Source organism: Catharus ustulatus, chromosome Z, assembly GCF_009819885.2.
Source record: "Catharus ustulatus isolate bCatUst1 chromosome Z, bCatUst1.pri.v2, whole genome shotgun sequence".
NCBI lineage: Eukaryota > Metazoa > Chordata > Aves > Passeriformes > Turdidae > Catharus > Catharus ustulatus.
In genome coordinates this window covers 68,615-94,250 of record NC_046262.2, presented here as the reverse complement: position 1 = coordinate 94,250, position 25,636 = coordinate 68,615, and the positions used below count along the sequence as shown (strand labels likewise).

Here is a 25,636-nt window from a genome sequence, read left to right as displayed (position 1 = left end):
CCAGGAGGTGCACCAGGAGGTGGTAGGGGGACTTCCTCTTGCCACCTTGGCACCCAGCAGCTGTTGGAGCAGGAGGGAGGGGACCCGCTCTCCCTTGCCTTTTGCTCTGCCTCACCTCTCTCGGAGATGAATTTGCCAAAAACAGAATCTGGCCTCCTTTCGAAGTGACTGGTAAAACACTGCAGGCATAAGACAGGCCCACATCCTCCCTGGGCTGCTATGTCTGTCTGCCCCTTGTCACTGTCCCTGTGTAGCTGTGAGTGACTGCTGTCTCCTCTGCAGGGACAGGGACTGTCCCAGGCAAGTGTGGGAAGATGCTCTGTGCCACTCGGGCTTGGAGGGCTGCCTGCTGCAACCATTTCTTTACCTCTGGAACCTGTATTATCCAGACTTTTCCTGTACCTCTTCATGGGGACAGATCCTCCCCTGCTGGTGGTGGGACCTTCCAGGATCCAGAAGATGACCTAACTTCTCTCCACAAAGCCCTGCAAGTCCCTGGGGCTTGGCAGAGCCTCCACTGCTCTGTGGGGCTGGAGGGCATGACTCAAAGCAGGCAAAGAGGGCTCGGCACAGAGCGATTTTCACACCTGGAGTGTGCTGTGGTTGTATCTTGTGCACTTCACAAACCAATACCTGAGGCCAAGATCAAGGGAGAGGAGAGGAGAGGAGAGGAGAGGAGAGGAGAGGAGAGAGAGAGGAGAGGAGAGGAGAGGAGAGGAGAGGAGAGGAGAGGAGAGGAGAGGAGAGGAGAGGAGAGGAGAGGAGAGGAGAGGAGAGAGGAGAGGAGAGGAGAGGAGAGGAGAGGAGGAGAGGAGAGGAGAGGAGAGGAGAGGAGAGGAGAGGAGAGGAGAGGAGAGGAGAGGAGAAAAAGGGGGAAGAAAAGACAAACAGAAAAGAAAAAAACCAGACATAAATCATACTTAGTGCATTTGTAAATTTAAAATTAATATTTTTACTTGATTGACTGCAGATAGAAAAAGAGAGAGAGAGAGAGAGAGAGAGAGAAAGAGACTTATAAACCTGTAGGAAAGTGCTACATGTATTAATTTCCCAATTTAATTCCCAGCATAGCTCTTGGAGAACTTACAAAGCCACTCATTTCATCAAATTCCTTGGCAGTAGCAGCCTGCATGTCCTATAGACCCAGGCAGATTTAACACTAGTGAGAGCTATGCCTTTCCTCAGGTTTAGGTGCCCTACCCTGGCATAACCTTCTGTGTTTAGCCCTCGATGGAGATAACTCCCAGAATCAGCGTGGGGAGCTGCTTTTAGCCTAGTGCTAAAAACCCCAGAATTTGGCACATGAAGACAAGAAGAGGGTCACTGCTGTCCCTGGATGTTTGAAGTGTCTTTGAGAGGCTGGGAAATAAAAGCAGACTGGAGAAACTGCACTGCTCCAGAGCAGGGCTCACTGAGAGCCACCAAGCTGTACTTTCCTACAAGTCCCCACTCAGTGTATATGACATTTTTGACCCAAGTTGTTGAGTTACATGCTTCATTTTTTGCCTTTTGCTACACTTAATATAGAGATGATTTTAAAAATCAAGGTTTTGCTGCAAATGTCAATATCTGAACAGTGTTTGCCTCAAGATGTTTGAAACAGACGTGTTTTTATAAGAAATATATGTTTATTTCTGAAAGCAGGATTAAATGAGCAGTTATCTCTATGTCATACATCAGAAGTACAATTTTGTTCAAACATACATATTTAATAGTATTTCAATCATGTGGAAAAAATGGAAGAAGGCACATTTTTTCCCCAGTATTAACTTACTTAAAACCATTTTTTCCATGGGGGAAAAAGTTATGTTCAAAACTGAGGGTCAGTTCTAACTTCCTTCTAGGCAGTCCCAGCAGGTAAATTTTTACTCTCCCCTCAGGGTTTTAAGTCTCTCTCTCATCACTGTTCTATATTTACACTGAATGCTATAGAGCTACGTGCTCTCCCTTTGCAGCCCCAGCAACACAAGACTGAGGTTACAGCCCTTGGGCAGTGGTGGCTCTTCTACATCATTGAACATTTCTGCTCAGCTGCCTGTTTCATCTCAGTGAAGGTGGCTTGTGCCTTTTCTTTGATGGCATCCATGTCCATATTCTGGATGTTCTGCAGCTGGCCCAGGATAGAGTCCTTATCCTCTTCCTCCTCCTGATCTTCTGCCACCATCTTCTGAAGATCTTCTGGCAGTCCCACATCATCTCCAGCCATCTGTATTTGATTCTCATCCAATTCACTCTAAAGCAGGAAACAAAACCAGTAGATGAGAGTATTTCTGCTCTCCCAGGATCTACCAATGAGCCTCTTGTTTTGTTATTTTTTTGGTTTTTAGGGAGAACCAAAACAGATGTACAGATATTTCAGTCAATTTTTTTGGGTGCAACTTGTGAATTCAGGGCCTCAAATAGTCTTCATGAAAGTTGTAAGATTTTTTGGGCAATGTCAATTATATTTCTTTGAGGGGCTTCAGCACTGTCAAAACTGAAGCCCTCAGTGTCACTTGCCATTTTAGAAATCTTTGCCATGCTGATAGTGCAGGAATTCTGTTCCAAGTTATTTGTATCCCCCAAAACAATGCTGCTGGACACAGTTGAGCCTATCAGCTGCTATATTGCGCCTGTCAGCTTCTGGTCAATGAAAAAAGAGTGTTAGAAAACATGTGGTACCATTTCCTTATTCAGTTGTTGGGGGGGGTGGGTGGAGCAGGAATTTTTATATATCAGCACTAAACTGAAGCCTTCTGGAAGAAGGATGCACTAAACTTCAGAATTAATTACTGGGAAAAGGCTCCTCCATGTTCCCAAACTATGTCTAAACTCTGTCTATGTCTTTGGTTGGCCTCTCTGAATTGTAATGAAGAGTAGGGACTGCCTGGCACATAAATCAGTGTTGCAGTGATGGTAAGTGGGATAATAGGAGGACTTGGGCAACAAAAGAGAGTAGGGAGGTTGGTTGAGAGTCTGAGAAAGCACAAGGAGACAGGAGAAGAAACTGGTTAAGCAATTAAAAGGGCTGAGATGCAGTAAGCACTACACACACTTGCTTCCTGCCTGCCCACTGAAACACTCCATCAGCAGGATTATGTCAATTTTTCAAACAATGGTGATTTTGTTCACAATTTCTGGTGGATTCTGATGGATCCAGAGCTCAGAAGAACAGGATATTTTGACACAGTTCACACATCAAAGATAAGCATTAATGCCTCATTACATCTCCAAAATTAAGCATGACAGCAGCAAAGGCCTGATATGAATAAGCAGCAATGCTATCAGCAGGAGGTGTTTTTTAGAGTGAGGGGTCTGGGTTTTGCATGAATGAAAGGATAAATGAATGCAAGGACATACATGAGTAATGGCTGTTGCAGGCCTTAGCAAGGACAGGCAGCTTGGGGGTGGTCAGCTTCATAACCACTATTTACAGTTCCATATTTCCACACTTTATGTTTGCACTTCCCTTTAATCTGATTTCCCCCCCACCCCCATCTCTTCACCTTTTGGGGTAAGAGTTGCTGCAGTGAGATCTGAGGGAGCTAGAAACAATCTCCCAAATGGAAAAGGTATTTTTTTATTGATTGTGCAGCAGAAAAAAATTGTGTTAAACTTTTATTCTCAACTGATGGCTAACTTTTGAAATCCTTGACAGTAGCAGTAGAGGATGATAAAAAAATGTTAATTACTGAAAATGTGCCCTAATCAGACAATCATATATGTTCTTTCCTTTAGAATTATTTCTAATTTAAGAAATCATCACCGCATGCTACTGTAGTGATTCACATCTTTGGCAATGTGAACAATTGTCTGGCATGTTCTTGCATCAAAGCCCACTGTGCTATGGAAGTCTGGGATGTGATGTGCAACAATTTGGGGCTTGACCAAAAGATAATATATTGAGATACAGTGTAAAGCAGTACAGTCCTGCCCAAGCCACCTGCCTCTACCCACTTGGCATTTAGCTTTAACAGACCTAAAATGAGCCCAAAAGGGTTTGCTCAACAAGAAGCAAAGAACTACATGATACATGTATGGCCTCTTCTCTTCCTTCTAAAATTTGAACGTTTGATTCTAATTTACTTTTATTTGAAATGGAAAAGTGAACACAGAAGCAACATCTATTCTACTAAATTAAATGTGGCTGGCACTGGTCTTGCCCCAAGTCCAGCTGGCCTGGAAAAACCCACTGGGATGCTCTTGAACTCTGTTGCCCTACCAAACAGGGTGGTCCATCTAACAGCTGATTGGGAATGCCTGTCCTAACTCCCAAACTGGCCGTGGGAGCTGCCTGGGAGAGTGCCCAGGCCAAAACTGGGTCAGACATTATTCTGACAATTCAACAGCATAGGCGATGGAGTCCGTGTGCATCGTAATATTTTTTGACCCTGATTATGCATCTGATGTAGTTAGTCCCAGATCTGTTTTGCTGTAAGATGCAGTAGAGTTCTTTAAATATACAATGATATGCAGGTAGGTCTGAGCAGAAAACTGTCTAAATATCTGCTTTGTTACAATTTGATGGTGAAGTCCTCTGCCCAAATTAAGGTGCAAAGGTCCAGTTCAAGGATACCAACTTCATTTTGTAGCATTAAGTGTGTACAGAAATGAGAAAAAAGATGAATGAGGGAGAAGGATTAAGATAGTGCAAGCAGGAGATGATCACCATCTGATATCTCAGAAGAAATTCCTTCTTTGGCTCCCATAGGTAAAGGATACAGATTAAACATTAGACATTCCATGTCCATCAGCAGGAGAAGCAACCTCCCTCAGGGAGAGACAGCTTCTTTCATTAGACGTTTTGTTAAGCTCCCTCAAAGAGAGACGACGCCCTCCAGGCAAGGAGAAGAACAATCAAAGTTTGGTATTGCTTGTTAAACGGCACTTTCAGTTCTCTGAACAGTGATATTATAGCCTTCTGTGCAACCAAATGCTGGTTCAACACTGCTTATATAAAGTCTGCTTGTAAACAAAAAACATAAACCTCACAGACTAATCCACAGGGGAACCAAACTCTTTTCCAGCATTGCTGCATGATGTACTGCTTTCCTTATGCTGAACTTACTCTGCGATAACATTTACCTATGCTGATGTGCAGAGATCCTTAGGTAGCTGACTCCAGACCTTATCCTGTGATTCATCACCTATAACGCACCAGTAACATGCAAAATCAGAGTTCACCTCGCCTTGACCTGCACGTGGGACTTAAATTAGCAGCACAGCAGCACCACTGTCCTTAGGCCACTGAAGGGCTGCAGGTGCCTCACAAGTAGGTACGAGGAGCCAAATGTCAGAACCAGCAGCCTTCCTCCCCAGAAACTCCCTCAGAGAATCCAGAGACCACAGCTTGGAGCACAGAGCTGGTGAGGGGGGACTGCTCCCTCCTGACAACTGCATTTGGTCACTGTTTTTACACAGGTCACCATCAGCTCATGCCCCTGTGTTTAGATCTTGCAGAAGTTCATTACTGAATCCCAATTCAGGAAAAAGGCAGCAAGTGGGTACAAGAGTTTGGTGAGGTTTTTTAAAATCAATATTATTATTAAAATATTCATGTCTGTATTTATATAATAGTTTTAAATGCTTTGTATGAATGTGATACACTGAATACGCATAAGATGAAAAAGTTCTCCATAGATCAAATGTCTCATGGCTCAAAACATCTTTCTGATGACAAACCTAAGTTGACAACTCTGTTAATAGGATTAGGTTCATTAAGGGTCTACTTTCTCTTAGAAATCTGGTCCAGATAGCATGGAGCTTTAGATTTTACATGGCAAAGGGGGCCCTGCTTAGTCCTGAATTTCATGCTTTTACTTAAAATGCTTGCTAGTGATTGATACTGGTAATATTCAGTGTTTCTAGCCCATACTAGGCCACCTAAAATTACTTTCAATTTTCAAAATTTTTAATGCATTATCAAAAGTCTAAGAGCACTTTGCTTCCAGAATGTGTATCAAAGCATTAATTTTTTTTTTCAGGGACATAAAGCGTGCATGTAATAATGTAATTTTCTTCTTTCTGCTTTCTGCTGTAACATGTTTTCCTAAGGGCTGGTGAAAACCAAGAAGTGCTACGTAGGGAGAAACAAACACAGAAAAATGTACTCTGCAATATTTTTTCTGGCTTAGAGCTACTCTCCTACCTTGGAGACAAGTCTTCTATTGTTATTACTGAAATATGGCCCCAGAGAGCATTTAGTACATGCCAAAGCCAAGATCCTACTGGAGATGGATCAGATCATCACTGCACACTTGTGCATCTAAGAGGGGCTCAGCCAAGGGGGACTGGTGACCTGGACACCATCTTGAGCTGAAAAATGCAATACTAGTGGGAGAATTTGAAAACCAGCTCCACTGGTCTCCACCAGAGACACCCATGATTTTTAGTTGAGACCTGGGCACTCAAGTATCCTGGAGCTTTCCAAAGCAGCCTGTCTTGGAGCTGGAAGCTCTCGTGAGATGCTAGGTAAATGCTGCTCAGGAGCTGTCTCAGCATATGCCTCCAAAAGGAAAGCAAAGGCTAATGATATTTTACTCCTCAGCTGGTAATTAAAATGCTAGTGTTTAGAGGACTTAGGCCTCCAATCCAATCATGCACTTAGAATCTTGGACTTAATTTTTTTGCATAATTAATCTTTCTGTAATTAAACTCACCTTCAGGGTATGTTGTCTAGCTAAAACACCAGAAGAACCAGGCTCTTAGGGGTGGAATACATCTTACCTGAGTTCAGCTGTCACTTGGCCTCCCACTGGGAGGTGACCCAACTCCACCTAAACACTTACTTAAAAGTTTGGCTAGATGAGGCTACAAGTGCTGGTCTTTTCTGTTGATGATGAGTTCCTAAATGACTTGTTTGGAATGAAGCACTACATTTTTAGCAGTTAAATTTACAGGAGATAGATTCTTTACCTTCCTCCATTTTAATTTATTAAAAAACACTGGAAAGGACTGATCAGAAAATGAGTGGTATGACTCAGAGCTGGCAGGTGATACAAATAAACTCTCAAATTGCTAAGAACCACCACATGTATCCTCGAGGAGTATAAATGAAATATGCCAATATCTTCCCAGTAAGGACAGGTCAGAGCAAAGGTGTGATCCAAACCTCTGGAAAGAGTACTGTGTCCTGTGTTACCTCTCTTCTGCCCATGACAGAAGCTTAAAAATAACACAATAATTAAAATAAGTTGTTTGAAGCTTTTGCCTTCAATTTTTTAGTTTTCCTGGAAATATTTGACAGTGCCAGGATCACTAAAGAAAAAGGAATGGGCAGTTTAAAATTGGTTGGAATTTGGTTTCTGGACTAAATGAGCTGCAGGCTTACCTTGGGCAGTCTGTACTTTTCTCTCAGGTGAACCCTCAAAACGGCTCGCTCTGCTTTTTTCTGTGCAAATGCTGCATCTCTTTCCATCCTGGAAATAAAAAATGTTCCTTCAAGATGCTAATAGAAACTGTCTTTTGCACAGAACTAGTTGCTTGGTTGCAAAAAGATACACATGGGAGTTATTCCCAAGATAAGTAACTTGTCCAAAGGCAAAAAAAGGAGCAATACCAACAAAGTGATGACAAGGGACAACACTTCCTGTGCTTCTGTCACCTGTGAATTTTCCTGGTCTTTGTGCATTCATTGTTTCACAAGGGCAGTGAATTCTAAAGCTTCCCTGTATGGAAAAGCACTGGCTTCATCTGTCATTTTATAAAACGTTTTCATTAGATTTTAGAACTGATCTGCACCATTTTTATTTTTAGATTACATATGTATTTATTTGCAAAATGTGTCTCCTCGAAGTTTTTGGTAACATTTGATAACACTCACCTTTCACTCCCCTCTCCCTTGAATTTCTTTTTTCCCCAGTAGCGTTTTCATGGAAATCTATTGCAAAATTGATCTTCTTTCAGTATAGGTATTTTGGCACATAAAAGCTACTTCCAAAATGAAATACTACTTTTCCTCTGCTTCCAAAATGAGTGTTTGGATTTCTCTCCCTCTAGAAACAAAACCCCCACAAACAAACCTAAAATCTGAGAAAAACCCAAAGCCAAGTTGGTTACGGGTTCAAAACTGCCTGAGCACAAGTTCAGCAAGGCACGTTTACTCTTCTGGTCTCCACTCCTGCACAGCTGAACACTGGGCAAAATCCAGGGAGCCCTGAAACAGGAACATTCTCTGCCTGTGTCAGCCATTTCTGACACAGAACCACATCTCATCCTGACATGATCTTTTCTCATAGTGTTTCCAACTGTCCTGTAGGGGTACTCCTGCCCTGCTTCCTCAGTACACTTCAGCAGGGAAAGGACACATGCCCCCACTTAACAGTATAGAAGTAATTCCTCTCCCAGGCATTTCCCTATGTCAGGAATCCTGTGCTCTTTCAGTCTCCATAAAGTATCTCCTTGCCAGCAGGTGGTCATTTGTCTTTTACATATCCCTTGACAAAAGGCAGAGCAAAATATCCTGTGCTTTTTTCCAGACCAAGTGACACCTCTTCAGGGCTTCCAGATAGAAATGTCTGATGCTAAATACAGACCTGGATACCTCAAATTCCATCAGTCATTAACCTGGCACCTATAATCATCTTACAAGAAGGATTTACACAACCATTATGTAATTGACCATTAGAGGAACAGATGCATTTGAGATTTAAAAGTCAATCGTTTTATTTATAATTTTGCATGGTTATGTTCCTACACACGCCAAGTCCTCCATTTTACTTGTTTTCATAAACACAGCAAGTGATAAAGATTGTCTTTACAGACAAAATTGAGTCTTAATTGATTTTAAAGTTCACTTTATTTAGTAGATTTTAGAAAAAAAATAACTACCTTAAACCTTTGCTCAAGATAAATGAGCACTCAGTACTTTTTCTTCCATAATAAATATATACAATGCAATATTACATATTGAAAGTGTGCTCCACATGGAGTTCTAGAACAAATCATATACATTTGAGAATTAAATGCTGCACTACAGACATCTTGGAAAATTTTTCTAAAGTAACATCACCTAGGATTGAGTCCAGCATATCAAGCTGTGGAGATAGCAGGAAAGCCTAGGAGAGAATTACAAGATGGGGAGGGGGGGCAGGAAGAGGGAACGTAATATTTTATCATTTCCAGTTTTATTTTGGAAAGTCTTTTTAGCAAAGACATCTGCTTTAAAAAAAAATAGTGAAGAGCTGCATGTTTGGCTTTTTCTTGGGTTATTTTTATCTGCACAAAGCTACCAAGAATCAGCCCCGTACTTATAATAAGGGAACAGGTACTCACTTCTCCTCAACCATTTGCTTTTGATATTCCTCATACTCCTCTCTGGTCATTCCTGCAGCTGCTGCTGGATCAGAAGGAGTGCTTTCTTCTTTGCTTTCTTCCCCTCCACCTCCAAGTCCCAAATTCTTTACCTGGTTGCTCAACATACTTTTCATTAGAAAGGCCATCTTCTCAACAACAACAACGACAACAACAAAAAAAAAAAAAAGGAGGTATAAGGAAACAACTACAAGGAAGCCAAACAAAAAATGTTTTCAAACACAACAGTTTTAAGGGAGAGAGTTTCTACAGCCACATCAGCTCTTCAAGGGCACAGTGCTAGTGAAACGTGAATGCCAAAACCAGTTTGTCAGCCATAATCTGGATTAAAGAAAGAACTCCTTAATATATAGAGGCAGATGGTTCAGATTACTCCAAAAAAATCATTAGATGCAACTACCTACTTTTTCCATTAATACTTTAAGCTAATTGTACATGCACACACAAAATCAATTATAGTGTGCAATAGCATTTTGACATCTTTAGTCTTGAAGTTTTCACAGTTTTTCACAGAGATCACAACAATTCCTGGATGTGAATTGAAGACCTGCTTGACTCAATAGCCATAGTAAAATAGCAAAATTCAGCCTACTGAGTGGGAAACCCTCAGATTTGAGAGCTGAAAACTCGAATTCTTCATTAAGCAAAAACCCGGTTTCTTTTTATCCATGAATATTTAATCCCATTGGACAGAAATATTTTGTGTGGTTTTTCTCCAGTTGGATGGTTTATCTTGCAGATGAATGAGGCACCACTGCTATGATTACTTTAAGAAAGGAACCCCAGAGAAAGCAAGTCAGATTTTCCTACTGTTCTTTCTTTCTGTCAGACTTTCCCCAGGCTGTCTCAGTCTAGACCCCTGCTTTGGTGCTGCATAAAACACCTGCTGTTTGTAATCCTAATTACTGATAAAGATGCATAAATCTGAATCTGTATGCCATAAAACAGTCTGGATACCTTTTGGGTGTAGAGGTCCTCACCTTTCAGACCTGTAGTCACATCATTAGCCTCACCAGGTCTACTCTGGTGAGGATTTCCAGGATCTGCTACCAAGGTCATAGACTATTTTGGGAAAGAAAATCACCTGCCAGGTTTCCAAAGTTCATGAGTTTGGGTTTTGAACATTTACCTACTGCACTGACTTTAATGCAACATTCTGGAATTTTGATTATCTAAATGGTTTTCGCGGCACTCTCATAATTTTGATGAGAACTGAGAGACGGGAGGATTGCAGTTTGCCTAATGCCTTAATCTATATTACAGCCTTTCTAATTAAAGCAGACCTATTACTATAGTAACAAAAAAAAGCACAAAAACCCACAAAACCCAAAAAACCAAAATCAAACAAAACCCCAAAGCAAACAAAACAAAAAAAACAAAACACCCCCCCCCAAAAAAAAAAAAAAAAACAACAAACAAAAAAAAACCTCCAAACCAAAACCAAACCAAACAAACCACCCAAACAAACAAAAAACCCCACTACGGACATTCTGAAATCCTGGATTATTAGTGACTAAACAAGAAACTGTAACTTTCTTTTGAAACTATCACTCAGAATCATGAATTGGCAAGTAACAACTACTTCATCTTTATTTAAAATTCTCCTGGCTGGAGTTTTGCAAACACTGATTTTTCCAGTGTTAGGTCTGAAGGGTCTTCTCCAAGTGTATGGGAAGTGGTACCTGTTTGTGCTGTTGGTCTTTACTGAAAAGAAGCTTCCCTGATTTTGCTGTAGGCTTTGATCCCTCTGGAAAAGTTTCTAACATAATTTTGTGCCTAAAAGTGATGGTTTCACAGGATTGAGAAAGGCAAGGACTAGCTTGGGGAGGGACTGCTAAGAGGCATTGCCCTCCAGCTCTCAACCTTGCAATCAGCAAAAGACATGTTAATTTTGAGATCAAAGATAACAAAAAGGGCTTTAAAAGGGCCTATTGGACTGAAGCTGCTGAGAAACACGGGAGAGACTGGTGACAAAAGGCACAACACAGCCAGTACTCGCGGAGTAATTGTGTTTTCAGGCAAGTACTCTATTGAAATTTAAAAATGTACTGCTTTTTTGTTGGTGACAGGAATCCAGGCTTCATGAAAACATACAGACAGCACCTAATTAAGTACTGATGTTGCCACTTCGTTTGCTTTAAATCTGTCTTTTCCTTCTAGCTTAAGTGAAATCAAAATTAAAGACTCTATTCCTGTTTCACCTAATAAAAGTGAGTGATATATAAAAGCCTGTGTTCTGTACCCAAGGAACACACAGATCTCTAACCCCAGCACAGAATTCAGTCTTGAAACAGGCAAATTCTAGAGGGAAGAGAGCCCAAAAATGCCATTCAAACTTGCCATCTTTTCTAGATTCTGTGTTCCTATCAGTCATATAGTGTGAAAATACTTAGGTGTTCTTGAAAGAAACAGGATTCTGGCCCTTCTTCCCTCTGCCTCATCCCTCTACCAAGAAGATGTTTCTAGCAGCTGGACCATCAAAAAGAAGTAGTTTAGGGCTTTGTCAGCTTGAATAGATTAAATTCAAGATTCTTCTCCTCCACTTGCTAAATACTTGCTCCTGGCTGGGGAAAAATGACAGTCACAGAGGGAATTCAGACTCAGAATGTCCGTAACTCCCAGTATCAGGTAGAACTGAACCCAGGTCTGTAAGTGTCTGACTGCAAATTGAGGGTAAAGATGCTTCAAATACACTTGCTTAGGTTTCATGAACATGCACCAAATGAAAAGAAAAGGCTTACTAAAAATATGCACCTTTATTCAAATAAGGTTATCTCTGAACTCCAAGTAGTCAATTTACATCAGTCAGAAACAAACATGAAACTGTCAGCTGTTTGAATTTAAAATAATAATAAAAAAAAAAAAGCAGTAGAACATTTTTTGGTGTTACAGGAATTGATCCATTGAGAAAGGTCAGATTTTCTTCCCATAGAAGTTACAAATCAGAGCAGTTAAGTTTACAAACGTAAACCAGGTCATTTAGGAAACTGTATCGTGCATTTGACTTGTGAAAGATTCAGGGTCGACATGGTTTTAATAAACCCCCACCAGTTACGATCCCATTATCTTGTCATTGCCAAATATTTGCACTTATCAACAATTCAAATATAACTCGTTCTCCCCAATATTGTCCAAATGCATTCCAAGGTGTCTTTTCCCCCTAACTATGAAATCTTACTGGATAAGAATCAAACACTGTCACTATTGAAAGAAACCTAACAGGAGGCTACATTGACTAAAAAATATTCTTAAAATCCTAATTTGTTGCTATCACTTCAAGAACAGACAGCACAAAAATTTGAGCTGGGCAGTTGGGAGTCTTCTTTTGATTCATGACTTATAGAAGCTTCAAGGTGAGAGGACTGTGAAATGGATCATGAAACAAGGTTATCCGTTTTCTGGTGTTCCATGTTAGACCTTCTGTTCCCTACCACAGAAGTTTACTCATTGCATGTGAGACACACGTCTGATCCAGCAGCCTCCTCCTGAAGAGAAAACTGTAGGCTTCAAATTTCCATCTAGACATCACCCCCAACCTGCTGTTCTTTCTAACCAAACAAACAGAAGTATGGGCTGCTCCAGCTTCAAATCAAAGGAATGGGTGGGTAAATTCACAGTAACAAAAACCTATTCCAATGTCATCTCATTGCAATGGACACATCAGAAAATGCTCCTCATTCTGCAGATATTTATCAAATATTTTCTGCATAATGGGTTTTGCAGAGCCTGCTGTGAGAGAAGGAGTTCTGTTTGGATATTGCACTGATGCAAGAAGGTCTGCAACTGAAAGGAAACACCACCGTACAATTTCAGAACCATTTAAGAAAATCATATTAAGCTCACTACAAGAGTCACAGTTGTAACAGTTTAGACTCAAGGCACCTGGAAATATTTGCTGGTGTTGAAAGAACTGAAGAGATAATTCCAAAGTGTTATTCTGCTTTATCTGAAAAGTTGGTTATTCATTGATTAGCCTGAGGCAGTAGTTTATCTCATTTGTACAACAAAACCTGCTCAAATTTAGAAATCAATCTATAAAGCTATACCACTTGCAGTATCCTCCATACTGCAGATGTGTAAATTGGTGTAGCCAGTGTCATTTTCTTAGTGTAGCATAGACATTCACCTTTTGGACACTGTATTTGAAATAACAAAATATATTGCATAGATTTATCATTTCTCCAAACTGACAGGCACAATACTGAAGTGTTCCTCATTACAGTGAATTTGGCAGCATGTTGCACTGCAAGGGAGGAGACTGTAAAAATGTAATAGGAGTAGTCATATTACAGATAATTTTTGTAGATTCAGACAAACAAATTAACACTTCTAAGTGAAATATCCTGATGCATTTGTGCATTTTATAGAATTTAGGAAATCACAGAAACATTTATTCTAATTCTACATAAAACTCAAGGACAAAGTTACCACAGATATGTAACAAGGCAAAATTAATTAATTTCACATTCCTAAGTTGGGCCCTCTGTTTTCTTTCTTTCTTGAACCAAAATGTTCACTTGATAAAAAATCAAAATCACATGTACAGTCCTTATGTTTTTGATATCCAAGCAGGATTGACACAAAATACTGGTTCTACAGATTAACAAACATGTCTGAAGCAAGTTTGTGAAGAAATGGGTTAACACTCAGTATCTGCAGCTCACAATACCACACATCAAGATTTAAATCAAAGCATCTGTACTTGATACATGAAAGACACAAGATAGCTTTAGAAAAGTAAAGACAAATTCACACACTAAACATATCCTTGATACAATCAGATTGGAAGATGAATAAAGCAATCATCTTTGCTGGAAAAGTTCCACAAATCTCCCCAAAAAAAATGACAGACAGACTTGAAACTATGAAAAAAAAATCAATTCAGTCCCACAATATACTTGAAGAAACTACTTTATCACATTTTTTCTCACTGCCAAAAATCAAACTGCAAAACAGGGAGAGAAACCTTTCTTGGCATGTTCTGTATAACTGTTTTTTTACATCAGGTATCAAGAGTCAGGGTCTTAAAGGCCTGTCTTTGTGTCCACATATTAAAAAGTGTTCAAATAAGAACTAACTAAAATATTCTTATACTATTAGATCCAAGTGGTAAACAAATACAATGTTTATAATAAATTTTTGCCCACCAAAAAAAAAAAAAAATCACAAATCCCACAGAAGAACAATTCCTTGAGGTTTGGGATTTTTAACCTTCTTTTTATTTTCCTTTTTTTTTAACTGCTATGTCAGGACACTTAGTAGCAAGTTTTCTGCACAAACCATCCGTCTGCAATTCACACTCTGGACAAACACCAAGCCTGGGTGTTTCAACTCCTCGTCCGGAATCTTAACAAGAGCAGAGAATGGGGAGTTTGCCTTTCAGTATTTATGAAAAAGTCAGCTGAAAACTCAAGACCTACGTAGGGTGCACAGTCTTCCCCATCCTGCATTTGCTCCCTGTTTTTAGCATCAAGACTTTAAATGAGAACTCATTTTATTTAGCGAAATTCAATAATTTATAATATTGAAGTATATCCAACACGAAAATTTCCCTCATTTACAGAAGTGTAGAATTTGCTGTGCGTACAGACTGCTGTTATGTACACACAAACGGGATAGGTCATCAAAGAACTTTTTGGCTGCTGCTTCTTGTTGGCTCCTGAAAGAAAAGGCAGAAAAGAATTCTTCAAGTCTTTTTAATTTGAAACTAGCTAACTGCTTTAAATGTTCATTTATTTGAGGATTAGAAGATTCCATTCCTTATCAATAGAGACTTAGAGAAAATATAAGTCATATCACAGGAAGAGAACATAATTTTTTCTATTCACAAAGACATGGGTAAAGTATCACTGTAGTGCCAATTTTGCATCAGGCACAAAAGGAAAAAAAACAACACCCACATTCGGGACACAAGCCAGAAACAAACTGACTTGAAATACTCTTGAACATTTTCTGAAGCTTCTCAGCATCTGATAGGCCTAAATATCATCTTAGAAAAAGAAAACTATGCAACTAAGCAGGGAAAGAATTGACTTTAAGTGGGATTTCCTTTTCCCTCTGGCACAGACCATTAATTTTCTTAGTGGATACAGACACTGTGGATCAACCATATCCACGTGCTGGAATTACAAATGCATCACAAAGAACTGTTTGTCTTGGAAATCACCATTCCAGCTGATGGCAAAAAGATTACCAAGCATGAAGGTAGCCCTTTTTATCAATGCAAATAGAATTTCACATTATGACATCATGACATCATGAGAAGGGGGAAGAGAACAGAAAGACCATCCCAATTAGCTCAGATGTAAAAACAAAAAAACAAACAAATAAAAAAAGACAAAAAAAGGACACAACAGTCAGGTTGAAAATTTAAATAGATCAGGTTCCCACTTGATACATGGTAGGTGAGTGGAGGTAGAATGAACCAAACTTGATTATGATAATTCAACAGTTTCAGTGGGTTCTGGGACAGTGGTAAATTTTGCATTCTTAGAGGTTTTGAAGACATGACCGGTTTAAATCCCACGTGACCCTGTCTGAATTCAGTGTGGACCCCATTTGGAACAGAAGATTGAACTGGAGAGACCTCCCAAGGTCTCTTCCAATTTGAATGATTGCTTGTTTTAACAAGATTAACACAATGACACCATTCTGATGGCATTATCAGTCAGCAGTTCTAAAGCCATCTGCCTGCTGTCTTTTAGTCACACAAGACTTACCTATACATGACATAACCAATGAATAACACAGTTTGCACTGCCACAAATATGAAGAAATGCGTTGTAGATAAGCAGGATGGAAATGGTGGCAACTCGGGACACTTTTGTTTCTCACTGGATGGCTAAAAATCAAGAAAAGAGCAAATGACATCCCATCAAAAGACTTACAAAACAAGGGCTTTGCAATGTGATGCAAATATCAGAGTGCAAGCAGAAAATGGAGGGAAATGACAGTACTCTGAAAAATAATCTTGCTCCTCATCTCATTCTCCCCCTTCCACCTTTACATTTCTCAGACAAATTGCCTGATGTTAAATTGAGGGTTATATGGGAAAGAATACATAAATATGGTAAATTAATCAAGGACCTTCTATGGATCATAAGCTAATTCAGCTTAATTGCTACCTAGGCTAGACTAAGGTACTCCTGAATGTGAACACAGTAATTTTTTTGCATTAAGAAGCCTTAAGCAGAGCTTGCCTGAGTTTCCCCTGATTAAAGCTCTCCCTTGTGTGCAGAAGCACCACAGAATCTGCTCTGTATAGAGCTGTTAAGTAGGGGGACAGACACAAAAAAAAAAAGCACCCAGAAAACCTAATTGCTTGACCTTGTTTCCACAGGAAATTAGACTAAAAATCATGCTCTTTGTGCAAAACTTCTCATCAAGACCCAGATCATGCAGTTAGGTCAAGGCAGCATAGTTTTAGAGAAGCAGCTTAATGAAGGATTAATTGCTCCCTAAATTGCATGCTGGCTCATCCTAGCTTTTCACTAACAGCCAAAGAAAGCTGTGTTACACTCATGCTTTACACTCCCAGCACATAATTAACCGCGTTGCGTTGTACTAAATGCTCTATGTCCCGCTTTACTACATGAAGGTGTTCTTGATGTCATTGAAGTGCTGAGTTGTTTCATAGACTCCTGCAGGGCCAGCGTGTTGGGCCCCACTGATGGATCTCAGAGCATCAGTCACAGAACTTCTGAAACAAGACAAATAACACACCAGCTTTCAACACACACCAGTTTTTTTGCAAACAGCAGTTATTCTGGACAGCTTTTAGTTCATTAGAATTAGGTTGAAATACATAGTGGCACCAAAAGGCAGATTTTACTAGCTTTCAAGGACACCTCTTAGAAATAATCCTTTAGTCAAACTAATGATTTTAAAAATAGTTAATTTTGCAGACAGTTGCCATTTGTAGAGTGCCCCATCTCTCAGTCACACTGAGAATAAGAACTAGCAAATATTCTGTTGCCAGACATGTGCTTTGCCTACCTCACTGATGAGGGCTATAGAACAAGGGTTCTGTCTGAGGTGCCTGCCAAGGGCTTTAGTTTAATGCAATCTTTGAAGAAACCCAAAAGCAGTTTGAAAAAATAAATAAATAAGCAAATAAAAGCTGTCATGTAAGAAATCAAAACAAGGAAGAGGCTTTAGGGATAAGAAAAAGATTTAGATACATCCTTGTTTCATGATTACCATTTATATGAGGAACTCAATTCCTATATGCATTGTCATAATACTTAATATTGTGTTATTGTGAATTAATTTTGTTTCTGCAACAAATGAAATTAAATCCAGAAAAAGCTGAGGTTTCATAACTAATTTGGTTTGAGGTAAACTAGTCAATGAGTGAAAAAAACTTAATCTCTAATCAATATGTTTATATAATTTTCCCCTACTGTGTTGTTTCTTTTGAGTTGCAAAGAGGATTATTCTACAGCTAAAATATTTATCATGTGAATGATAATCTCTTCATTATTTACAGAATAGACAATCAAAATGTATGCCTCTGGATTTCTTTTTAATTTACTTAAAAACTTTCCACTTGGTTCAGATGGGAGCATACTTCAGTGCTTTCATGGAACACTCCTAGCTCTCTCTGTAGACTGGTCAGCAATTTTTCATTTACCTGGACTTGCAATTAGTGTTATATGTTATAATAATGTATCTTAGAAGTAAATGTATCACTGGAAGGGTTTATTGTAAATAACCCTACATGCCCACTGCCTAATAACCACTGATAGCAATTCTGTCTTTCCACACACCTCACAGTGTTACAACACAAGTGGGAACATTCACTTGGTTCTTCTCCCTCCCAACAGAACCATCTCTACACAATGAACAGAAACCTGCACACTCACCTTCCCCCACACTGATCCAGTGTTAGTTAAAAGCAAAGTAACTTCGGTCAATAGACCGTGGGCTGCATCAATGTATAAATTGAATTTATATTGACTTCTGCATTAATAACCCCTGCTGACAGTTTCTATTGTAGGAACATGCAAGATTCTTTGGTAATCAGGTGATTAAGAAATCCACAATCTTGCCAAGAAATTACTTGGCCCCTAAGTCCTTTTCCTGTGGGATGACAAGCGATGCACTGAGGGCGTGTTTATTTCTCTCTCCAAATAAAGCGTTTCTTTAATCTAAGAAAAGTATTAAGATGCTGTTACGCAAACTCCGAGCTGGTAAGTAGTCACTAAAAGGGCAGACTGCCAATGTTAACAAGAAAATCTAATTTGCTTGCAAGGTATAAAGATTTGTCAAGAATATTAACATAAAAGCTTCTGTGGAAGAACAAGTGCAAAATGGAAGCAGTCTAATCTTCATTCTACAAAAACTGACCTACTTAGATAAATCACAAGAGCAGACCTTAAACTAATACGGGGGGGGAAAACACAACTGAAGGAATTGTTTTTCTCCTTTTTTTTTTTTTTTTAATACAAGGTAAGGAATATTTTAGCTGCTACAAATGAAGGGCTAAACCAGCTTAAAGCCATTCCTGATTAGGATAGCAGCAGTGAAAATCTTAAAAGAAATATTGAGACATCCCCACCAAACACAAGCATCTTCACAAATCTATTTTTGCAGTCTAGCACCTTCAAGATAAGGGCTTTACTTCATTGTTTTCAAAGGGTTTGAACTTACCTGTTGAAGTAAAATTTCATTATAAAAAGTAAATGTTTTTTTAAAAAATTTAATTTTAAAATGTCTTTACAAATGGGGCATGAATTGACTTTATTACAGAAATTAAATATATGCAGGGAGTCTTCACTAAGGAACTGCCACAAACATCAAGTTTGTGAAACTGAAATAATACACAGGATTTAAGTGGAAATCACAAAATTCAAAACACAGCCATAATATTTGGAAGGTGTTTACCTTATTTCCTTTACTTGTCTAATGACCTCTTCTTGGGTTTTCACAACTGTCTCTATCTCTTGGTGGGAAACCTGGTAGGGGCAGGGGAAGGAAAAAGATCAACATATCTTGGAAAAAAACCAGGTGTATCTCACTGCTGAAATCAGGCTGGGCTTTGAATCACCATGAATTTTATTTACCTGTCCCTGCTGACCTGGAAACCCAGCTCCTCTTTTGGCCATCTCTTCCGTGACTGCAGAGACATATTTCCTCTGCTCATCCAGAATCATGTCCAGTTGCCTGTTAAGCTGTTTGATTTCCAGATGAATTCGATTCTGCCCCTCAAAGATTTGCCTCAGTTCACGATCACTCACAGTTTCAAAAACATCATCTGCTGCTAAGGGAAAAGCACAGGTGGTTCTTATGCATGTGCACATTCCTCACCCGTTGTATTGGATCATTCTTGTTCCCTTAACATATCCACATCTATCTACCTTCTCTTACAACTTCGCCATCCCAAAGTCCAGAAGACTCTGTGGCAAAGGGATTATTTCTTATCAAAGAAAGGCTGAACTGTATCTCAAAAATGAAGATCAAAATAACATATAGGACCTTTAGAACAGTCATAACTTACACAGAGCAATAAAGATGACAACCTGAAACGTCCCGTCTGAATGCCCAAAGTACATTCCCAGTGTATTTGCAGTCATGTACAGCTATTAAAATCCACAGAAGTAACAAATGGCTTCCATTATATTGTCAAATAATCAGGTTTTTGTCTGCACAGCATTAAGCAAGCATTAAAAAGCTTTTCCATGGTAAGTAGATGTTCCAAGATATGCACTAGCCCACCTTTAAAAAGTTTTCCATGAATGTGCAGAAACAGATCAAAAAGATGTACTTTAATAATGAAAAAAGGGCCATGCTGTCTTAATCACCACTTTACAGAAGGATGCATGACCTTCTCTCCCTTCTGTTGTTCATAATTCCCACCATGTTTCCAGTCATTCATGTTGTTCTCAATCCAAGCACCACCAGAATAACTTTAGAAACAGGAAACACATTACAGTAAAGATTTTATAATAATGTAAGCAACATCAGTGGGAGCTTAGCAAGATCAGCCAGAGTATCCCTAGTTCTGAACATCCTGGAAAACAAATGTTTTCCTGGACAGCTGAAAAATAGCCCAAATAACTTGCCTGGCTGTCCTTGCACATCAGGATGTTCCCTTTGAAATTCTTCCTTCTTCTTATCCAATTCTTGCTGAAAGTGTTCAAACTCTTCTTGATACTTCTCTTTATCTTTCTGAGGGATTTCTGCATCTGGTGTTGGCTTTAAAACATTATTAGAGGAAAGGGCACATGTGAGATTTTTCTCATGTTCTCCCCCATTCTTGAGACAACTGACTGCAGCAAGGCTGTTCAAATTTCAGATGTGAACATATAACAAAATTACTACAGTACATTCATACATCTAGCTAAAGTGAAAAACCACACATTCTCATGGAGATCAAATGGAAAATTTTCCCAATAGGAAATTAAAATAAGTTTTACAAGGATAAATGCTGTTTAGCAGTACAGAATCATTCTAAAAGTAGGGAAAGTTGAAAGTGAGAATATTTGGCCACTTCCAAAAGAAAATGTACTTTGTAGTACTGCATGGTTTGATTTCACATCATGAGTTTTGTTTCTTCAGTGGTGCTTCCAGAATTCTAGTCTTGAGAATACTAATGACAATATTACTGAAACATTACAATACTAATTTAATTTTTCTAAACTAGATGACAGCGCAGCTACATGCCAAAACTGTGAAACAGTAATGCCACATGTGACTCAAGAGGAAATACCATAATCTGGTGCTACACATAAAATAACAAGCACAATAAAATATTTTATTAATCATGCATAAAAATGCTTACTGCTTCCTTCCCTGGCTCAGTCAGTTGGAAGGTCAGAAATGACAGCACATCATGGTCATCTGTATTCAACAAATAAAACAAAACCACATTACAAATGTCTGTAATTCCCAAGCCAATCTTCCACTTGCAAAGGATCTTCAAAAAACAGCATCCTCCCAAGAATTTGTGCAGTGGGTAATGAGACTATACAGGGGCTTTGTCAGGAAAACCCAAAAAATTCTTTAGATGGAGTCAGGAAAAGCATATGCCAAAGCATACCAGGATGCAAGAGGATTAATTATATCACCATGGTCAAAAATTGGTATAATGGATCAACACCAGTAGTAAAAACCCAACCACCCAACCAACCTCTCTTGCAAGCTTTGAAAGTCACCACAGCATTTGCCATAACTTGTAACATTTCTTACCTGCAAGTCCCCCTGTGGCTGCAGATACTCCAAAGTACCCTTGTGATGGCAATACCATATCTTCCACTTTGGCACAAAATTCATAGTCCTCTTTATCCGGAGTAAAGCCATTATTAATCAATACCTAAAAGGACAAGCACTTAAGATTTTCACCACATTTGTGTTAATTTTTTGTCAGTTTGCAGTAATGCCCAAAAAATACAACTTACTGGGTAACTCAGCAGCTCATATGGGAAACCCAAAACTATTTATTTTCTGAAAGAGACATTTTACCAACATTTTACATAAGCATTCTGTTTGCAAAAGTCCACGTTCTAAGAAGGTTCTGGGCAACACAGACACGATCTACACCAGTCATCCTTGCAGTTCTGATTCAAAGCTTAGAAAAGATTCTGCAAATGCATCCCCGGAGTTTGACAGCAACATCTGGGACAGAGGAGTTCCTAAAGGAGCCATCAGGGCCCAGAAAAAAACAGAGCAACTTTGGAGGCTGAAGTTTAACTTTCATTCAAGAGTGACAGGCAGCTTTTCCCATTACAACACAGTACAAGGTCTGCCCTCCTCTACATACAGTCATGTTTACTTTTAGAGAAACTTCTACTACAAAAATGATAGTTCTGCAGTTTACAGCTGCTACCTGTGAATATATGAACAGCACCTTTCCAGAAGGAATCAGAAGCCAACAAATTCACACTCTGTAGCTTTCAGAACCCGGCACTACATTAGTATTTTCTCTCCTTACCTAGAAAGGAATTCACAATCAACTGAATAGTATTTAAGAAGTCTTAAAGACTCCCTTATAACAGTGGTTTTTAACCTTTAGTCTTCAAACCCTACTATTTTTTGGAGGCGAGAAGCCTCAAGTAGAAAATTTACATCTACCGTTAAATAGTTTTTTTAGCCACATTTCAAGAACCTCTGCTTCAAAAATCAGCTACAAAACCCTCTGCAACTCTTAGATCAGCTTAAGAAATACCAAGCTCAAGAGCTGCTCAGTCACCTGTAGCTTAAACAGATCCTGACTTTGAGACACCTCTCCAGGCAAGTCAAGAGAAATGGAAGGGTTTGAGCACATTATGAGTGTGTTTGCGTGACTGCCTTCTAAGCCACATTAGAAAAACCAGCAATACCTGCATTCTAATGCAGCCAAAAGAACCTGTATAGCATTTAAACACAGCACCTGCTTCCAAACTCTGCTGCCAAGCTCCACATTTCCAACACTGGAATGGATATATTTGTTGCAACTTTGTGAAAGCCCAGTCTCACATTTAAGAAGCTAAGGAAGACAAACAATTCTGTTATTTCAGACTCACAGTCAGTGTTTTTTGGTAGTATGTGATCTTGACTCGCACAGGATAGGGCTTGTTCCGAAAGTCCCTCTGACAGGATGCCAGTGCTTGCGTGGATCCATCGCTGTGCAAAAAGAGAACAGCAATAAAACTCTCTGTTAGGATTAATCAACGGGGCCAAAAAAGTGTCTGACTCTCACTCAGCAACCTCATCCCAGTTTTTCAATCTGCAAGCTTTTCCACGGCTGTTCTCTAATCGTTCTGAGCTTTCTGCAGGGATCTTCAGTACTGCATGCTGTACACAGTACACCATGCAGAGGCAACGCAACAGTGGGGAAATCTGTTTTCTAAGATACAATTTTCAGATATATTCCTGCACCTGGGAACCTAGATGGGAATGAGCTGTAGTGACTGCACCAATTGAGCTAGACACCTTTTCTCTCCAAAATGCAAAAAGGTGTCCATTGTGCTGTTGATAAACAATCAGAAATCAAAATTAAGCCAACTAATTATAATAACAGCAATTAGCTTTCAGTTAGTCATTTCTTCCAGTTATTAGCTGTCTGTGGAGATTACCCACAAGCAATAGTCTGTACTGCACCTATATTTATCTGACCATCCCAAAGGGCATAGGCCACTTAAATATCCATCAGCTGCCAATTGCTCTGCTGTTACAGCAAAAGTAGTGTTTTAACAAATAGAAACTCTCAAATGTAAAGGAAACAACAAAGTTTCATGTGAAAGAAGCCTTTATAATGCTTCTCAAAGGGTTTCATGGAATGTTTCATCATTCAAAAGCAAGCATTCAGCAATAACACTGAAAATAAACTTACTTCTGATGGTCATACAGCAGCTTTCCATTGTTACCTACAACAATCACTCCAGGATTGTTTTTCTAGGGAAAGAAATGGCACACAAATGGATTAGTTTAATCAGGAACATCTCTGACAGCCTACTACTAAAATCAGACTAAAATGTCTAAAAGCAAGCTAAAGTTGTGCAGGGAAAGCAAAAGCACCAAACCAGACCTATTATGTATTGTTTAAGTTTCAGGATCATTCTGGACTGGAAAACTGAGAATCGAAAACAGCAATTGTCATCCTCATCTGCTGCAAAATCTTTGCTGCTGAGGTGCTCAAGGCAGATTTCTTCCAAGAAAAAGAGCATCTCCGAAGACACACATAGAAATCGGTGTTTGCAGCATAAGGGAAACTTGACTATTTTATTTTATTTTATCCCTTTGATGTGAGAGAGTAAGAGTGGGTAAACAACATCCCATTTTTTTTCCTCAACAGGTAGAAAATTTATTTGTCATCTTTGCTGGAAGAGTTTCCTTCCAACCAACCTTTGCATCATTATCAAATGAATCAAAGAAAATTCCAACGCCGTTCCACTTATCAGCTGCCCCAAAAACAGGACCTTCCAAGCCTTGCTCTTCTGTAAACCAGATTGCCTACGAAGAAAGCAAAAGTCATAGGTCAAGATCCACTTTTAAAGCACATTTATTTTTCTCAGTTCGATGAAACTGCTCCTACCAATCCATCAGCTCCGATGCGGCCTCTTCCTGTAACTCGAAAGGTCACTTCCACTTCCCAGTATTCAAATACTGATTTGTTTTTTGTCCACACTGAGCCTTTCTGGCTTTTCAAGGAGGTTGTTATACGGATCTGATCTGCACTTGGGATGGCATCTAGAAAGGAAACAAGACGTTCTAACCTTCTGTTCAGCAGTGTAAAAGAACAACAGGCACACATTGAGAGAGAGATTAATTTGCTTGCATTAAACATTTCTTTTACGGATTATTTTCTTGAAAAAGCAAGGGCAAAAAACCTCATCTATAGACCGTTTCCTTCATGTCACTTGTAGCATCAAGTCAAGTTAAAAAGTTACGTTTAATAATTAAGTAGTAGCAACTAGTTTTAAGTCTGACAAAAACCATAACCACAGCAGAAGTTACTGCAGAGAAACAATGTGGAACTGTAAATGTCAACACCTTGCACAAGGTGGGACACTCAGGAAGGGCAACGTGCCTTTCGGAGCACAGCGGAACCCTTAACCCAGAGCGCACAGAAACTGCAAAAACGTTGTTCAACCAAGTCCTATTCGCCAAGCCACGCTTTGCATTTCGAGCTTTGAGGCGATGAAACCAAACAGTTTTTCTGGCAGCACGGCCCGGGCCGACCTCGACCGCGGCAGCAGTGACACATCAGCACTTCCCGGCAGCGCCACGAGTCCCGTACCCAGGGCCCGCAGCCGCCGCACCAGGAGGCCACAGGTGCCTTCGCCCCGCGGGTGCGAGCGCGGCCACTTCCCCGCCACCGCAGCATCTCCTCCGCGCCTCTGGTGCCACGTGGAGCCCGAGGGGACGGCCGGCACGCACGGCCAGCCTAGCCCTCGGCTTCTCCCCGAGACCCCGCGTGCCCCGACCGGACACCGCTGCTTCAGTCTCGGCAACGCCGCTGGCCCGGCCCCGCCACCTCCGCCCGGCACTTACTGCCCGTGTGCACCCAGAACGGCACCGTGCCGTCCGCCTGCACCAGGTGCGGCCCCTTGAAGCTGTACTTGTACTCGAAGCGCCGATGCGGCGCAGCCGCCGCGCCCTCCGTGGCCTGAGCGCCGGAGATCGCCGGGCGGCCGAGGGCGAGTAGGAGCAATAAACGGGCGAGCGGCGCCGCCATCTTGGCCGAGCTGCGGGGCAATGCACAGGGCCAGCGGGGCGGCCCCTGATTGGACGAGCGCGGGGGCCGGCACGCGAGGGGCGGGGAGCGGGGCGGGAACCGAGCGGGGCGGGAACCGAGCGGGGCTGAGGGCGGGGCTGAGGGCCGGGACTGGGCACGGTCGGAGCGCGGTTCGCAGCGCGGTTCGCA

The 25,636-nt window shown here is 40.3% G+C and overlaps 2 protein-coding genes across 2 annotated transcripts; both read right to left on the bottom strand.

Moving 5' to 3' along the window:
- Positions 1 to 1,932: 1,932 nt before the first annotated feature.
- Positions 1,933 to 9,695, bottom strand: CPLX4 (complexin 4). Its single transcript, XM_033086044.1, has 3 exons — positions 9,253 to 9,695; positions 7,310 to 7,397; positions 1,933 to 2,233 (listed from the first exon to the last, which is right to left on the bottom strand). The coding sequence occupies exons 1-3, from the start codon at positions 9,417 to 9,419 to the stop codon at positions 2,006 to 2,008; spliced, it is 483 nt and encodes a 160-aa protein (XP_032941935.1). The 5' UTR covers positions 9,420 to 9,695; the 3' UTR covers positions 1,933 to 2,005.
- Positions 9,696 to 12,028: 2,333 nt separating this feature from the next.
- LMAN1 (lectin, mannose binding 1) lies at positions 12,029 to 25,475 on the bottom strand. Its single transcript, XM_033086004.1, is given in 14 exon segments — positions 12,029 to 14,950; positions 16,011 to 16,132; positions 16,841 to 16,896; positions 16,899 to 16,990; positions 19,177 to 19,247; positions 19,356 to 19,549; positions 20,355 to 20,487; positions 21,074 to 21,132; positions 21,481 to 21,604; positions 22,794 to 22,893; positions 23,603 to 23,664; positions 24,115 to 24,222; positions 24,305 to 24,459; positions 25,264 to 25,475. Coding segments are annotated over 14 exon segments (1,566 nt in total). The 5' UTR covers positions 25,448 to 25,475; the 3' UTR covers positions 12,029 to 14,844.
- Positions 25,476 to 25,636: the final 161 nt, after the last annotated feature.

Excerpts from the sequence above, each read along its gene's own strand:
- CPLX4 (XM_033086044.1), bottom strand. The coding sequence starts at position 9,419 with ATGGCCTTTCTAATGAAAAGTATGTTGAGCAACCAGGTAAAGAATTTG. Across the intron at positions 7,398-9,252 it reads AAGCAAATGGTTGAGGAGAA|GATGGAAAGAGATGCAGCAT; the intron begins GTGAGTACCTGT and ends TTTTATTTCCAG. Across the intron at positions 2,234-7,309 it reads AAAAGTACAGACTGCCCAAG|AGTGAATTGGATGAGAATCA; the intron begins GTAAGCCTGCAG and ends TTCCTGCTTTAG.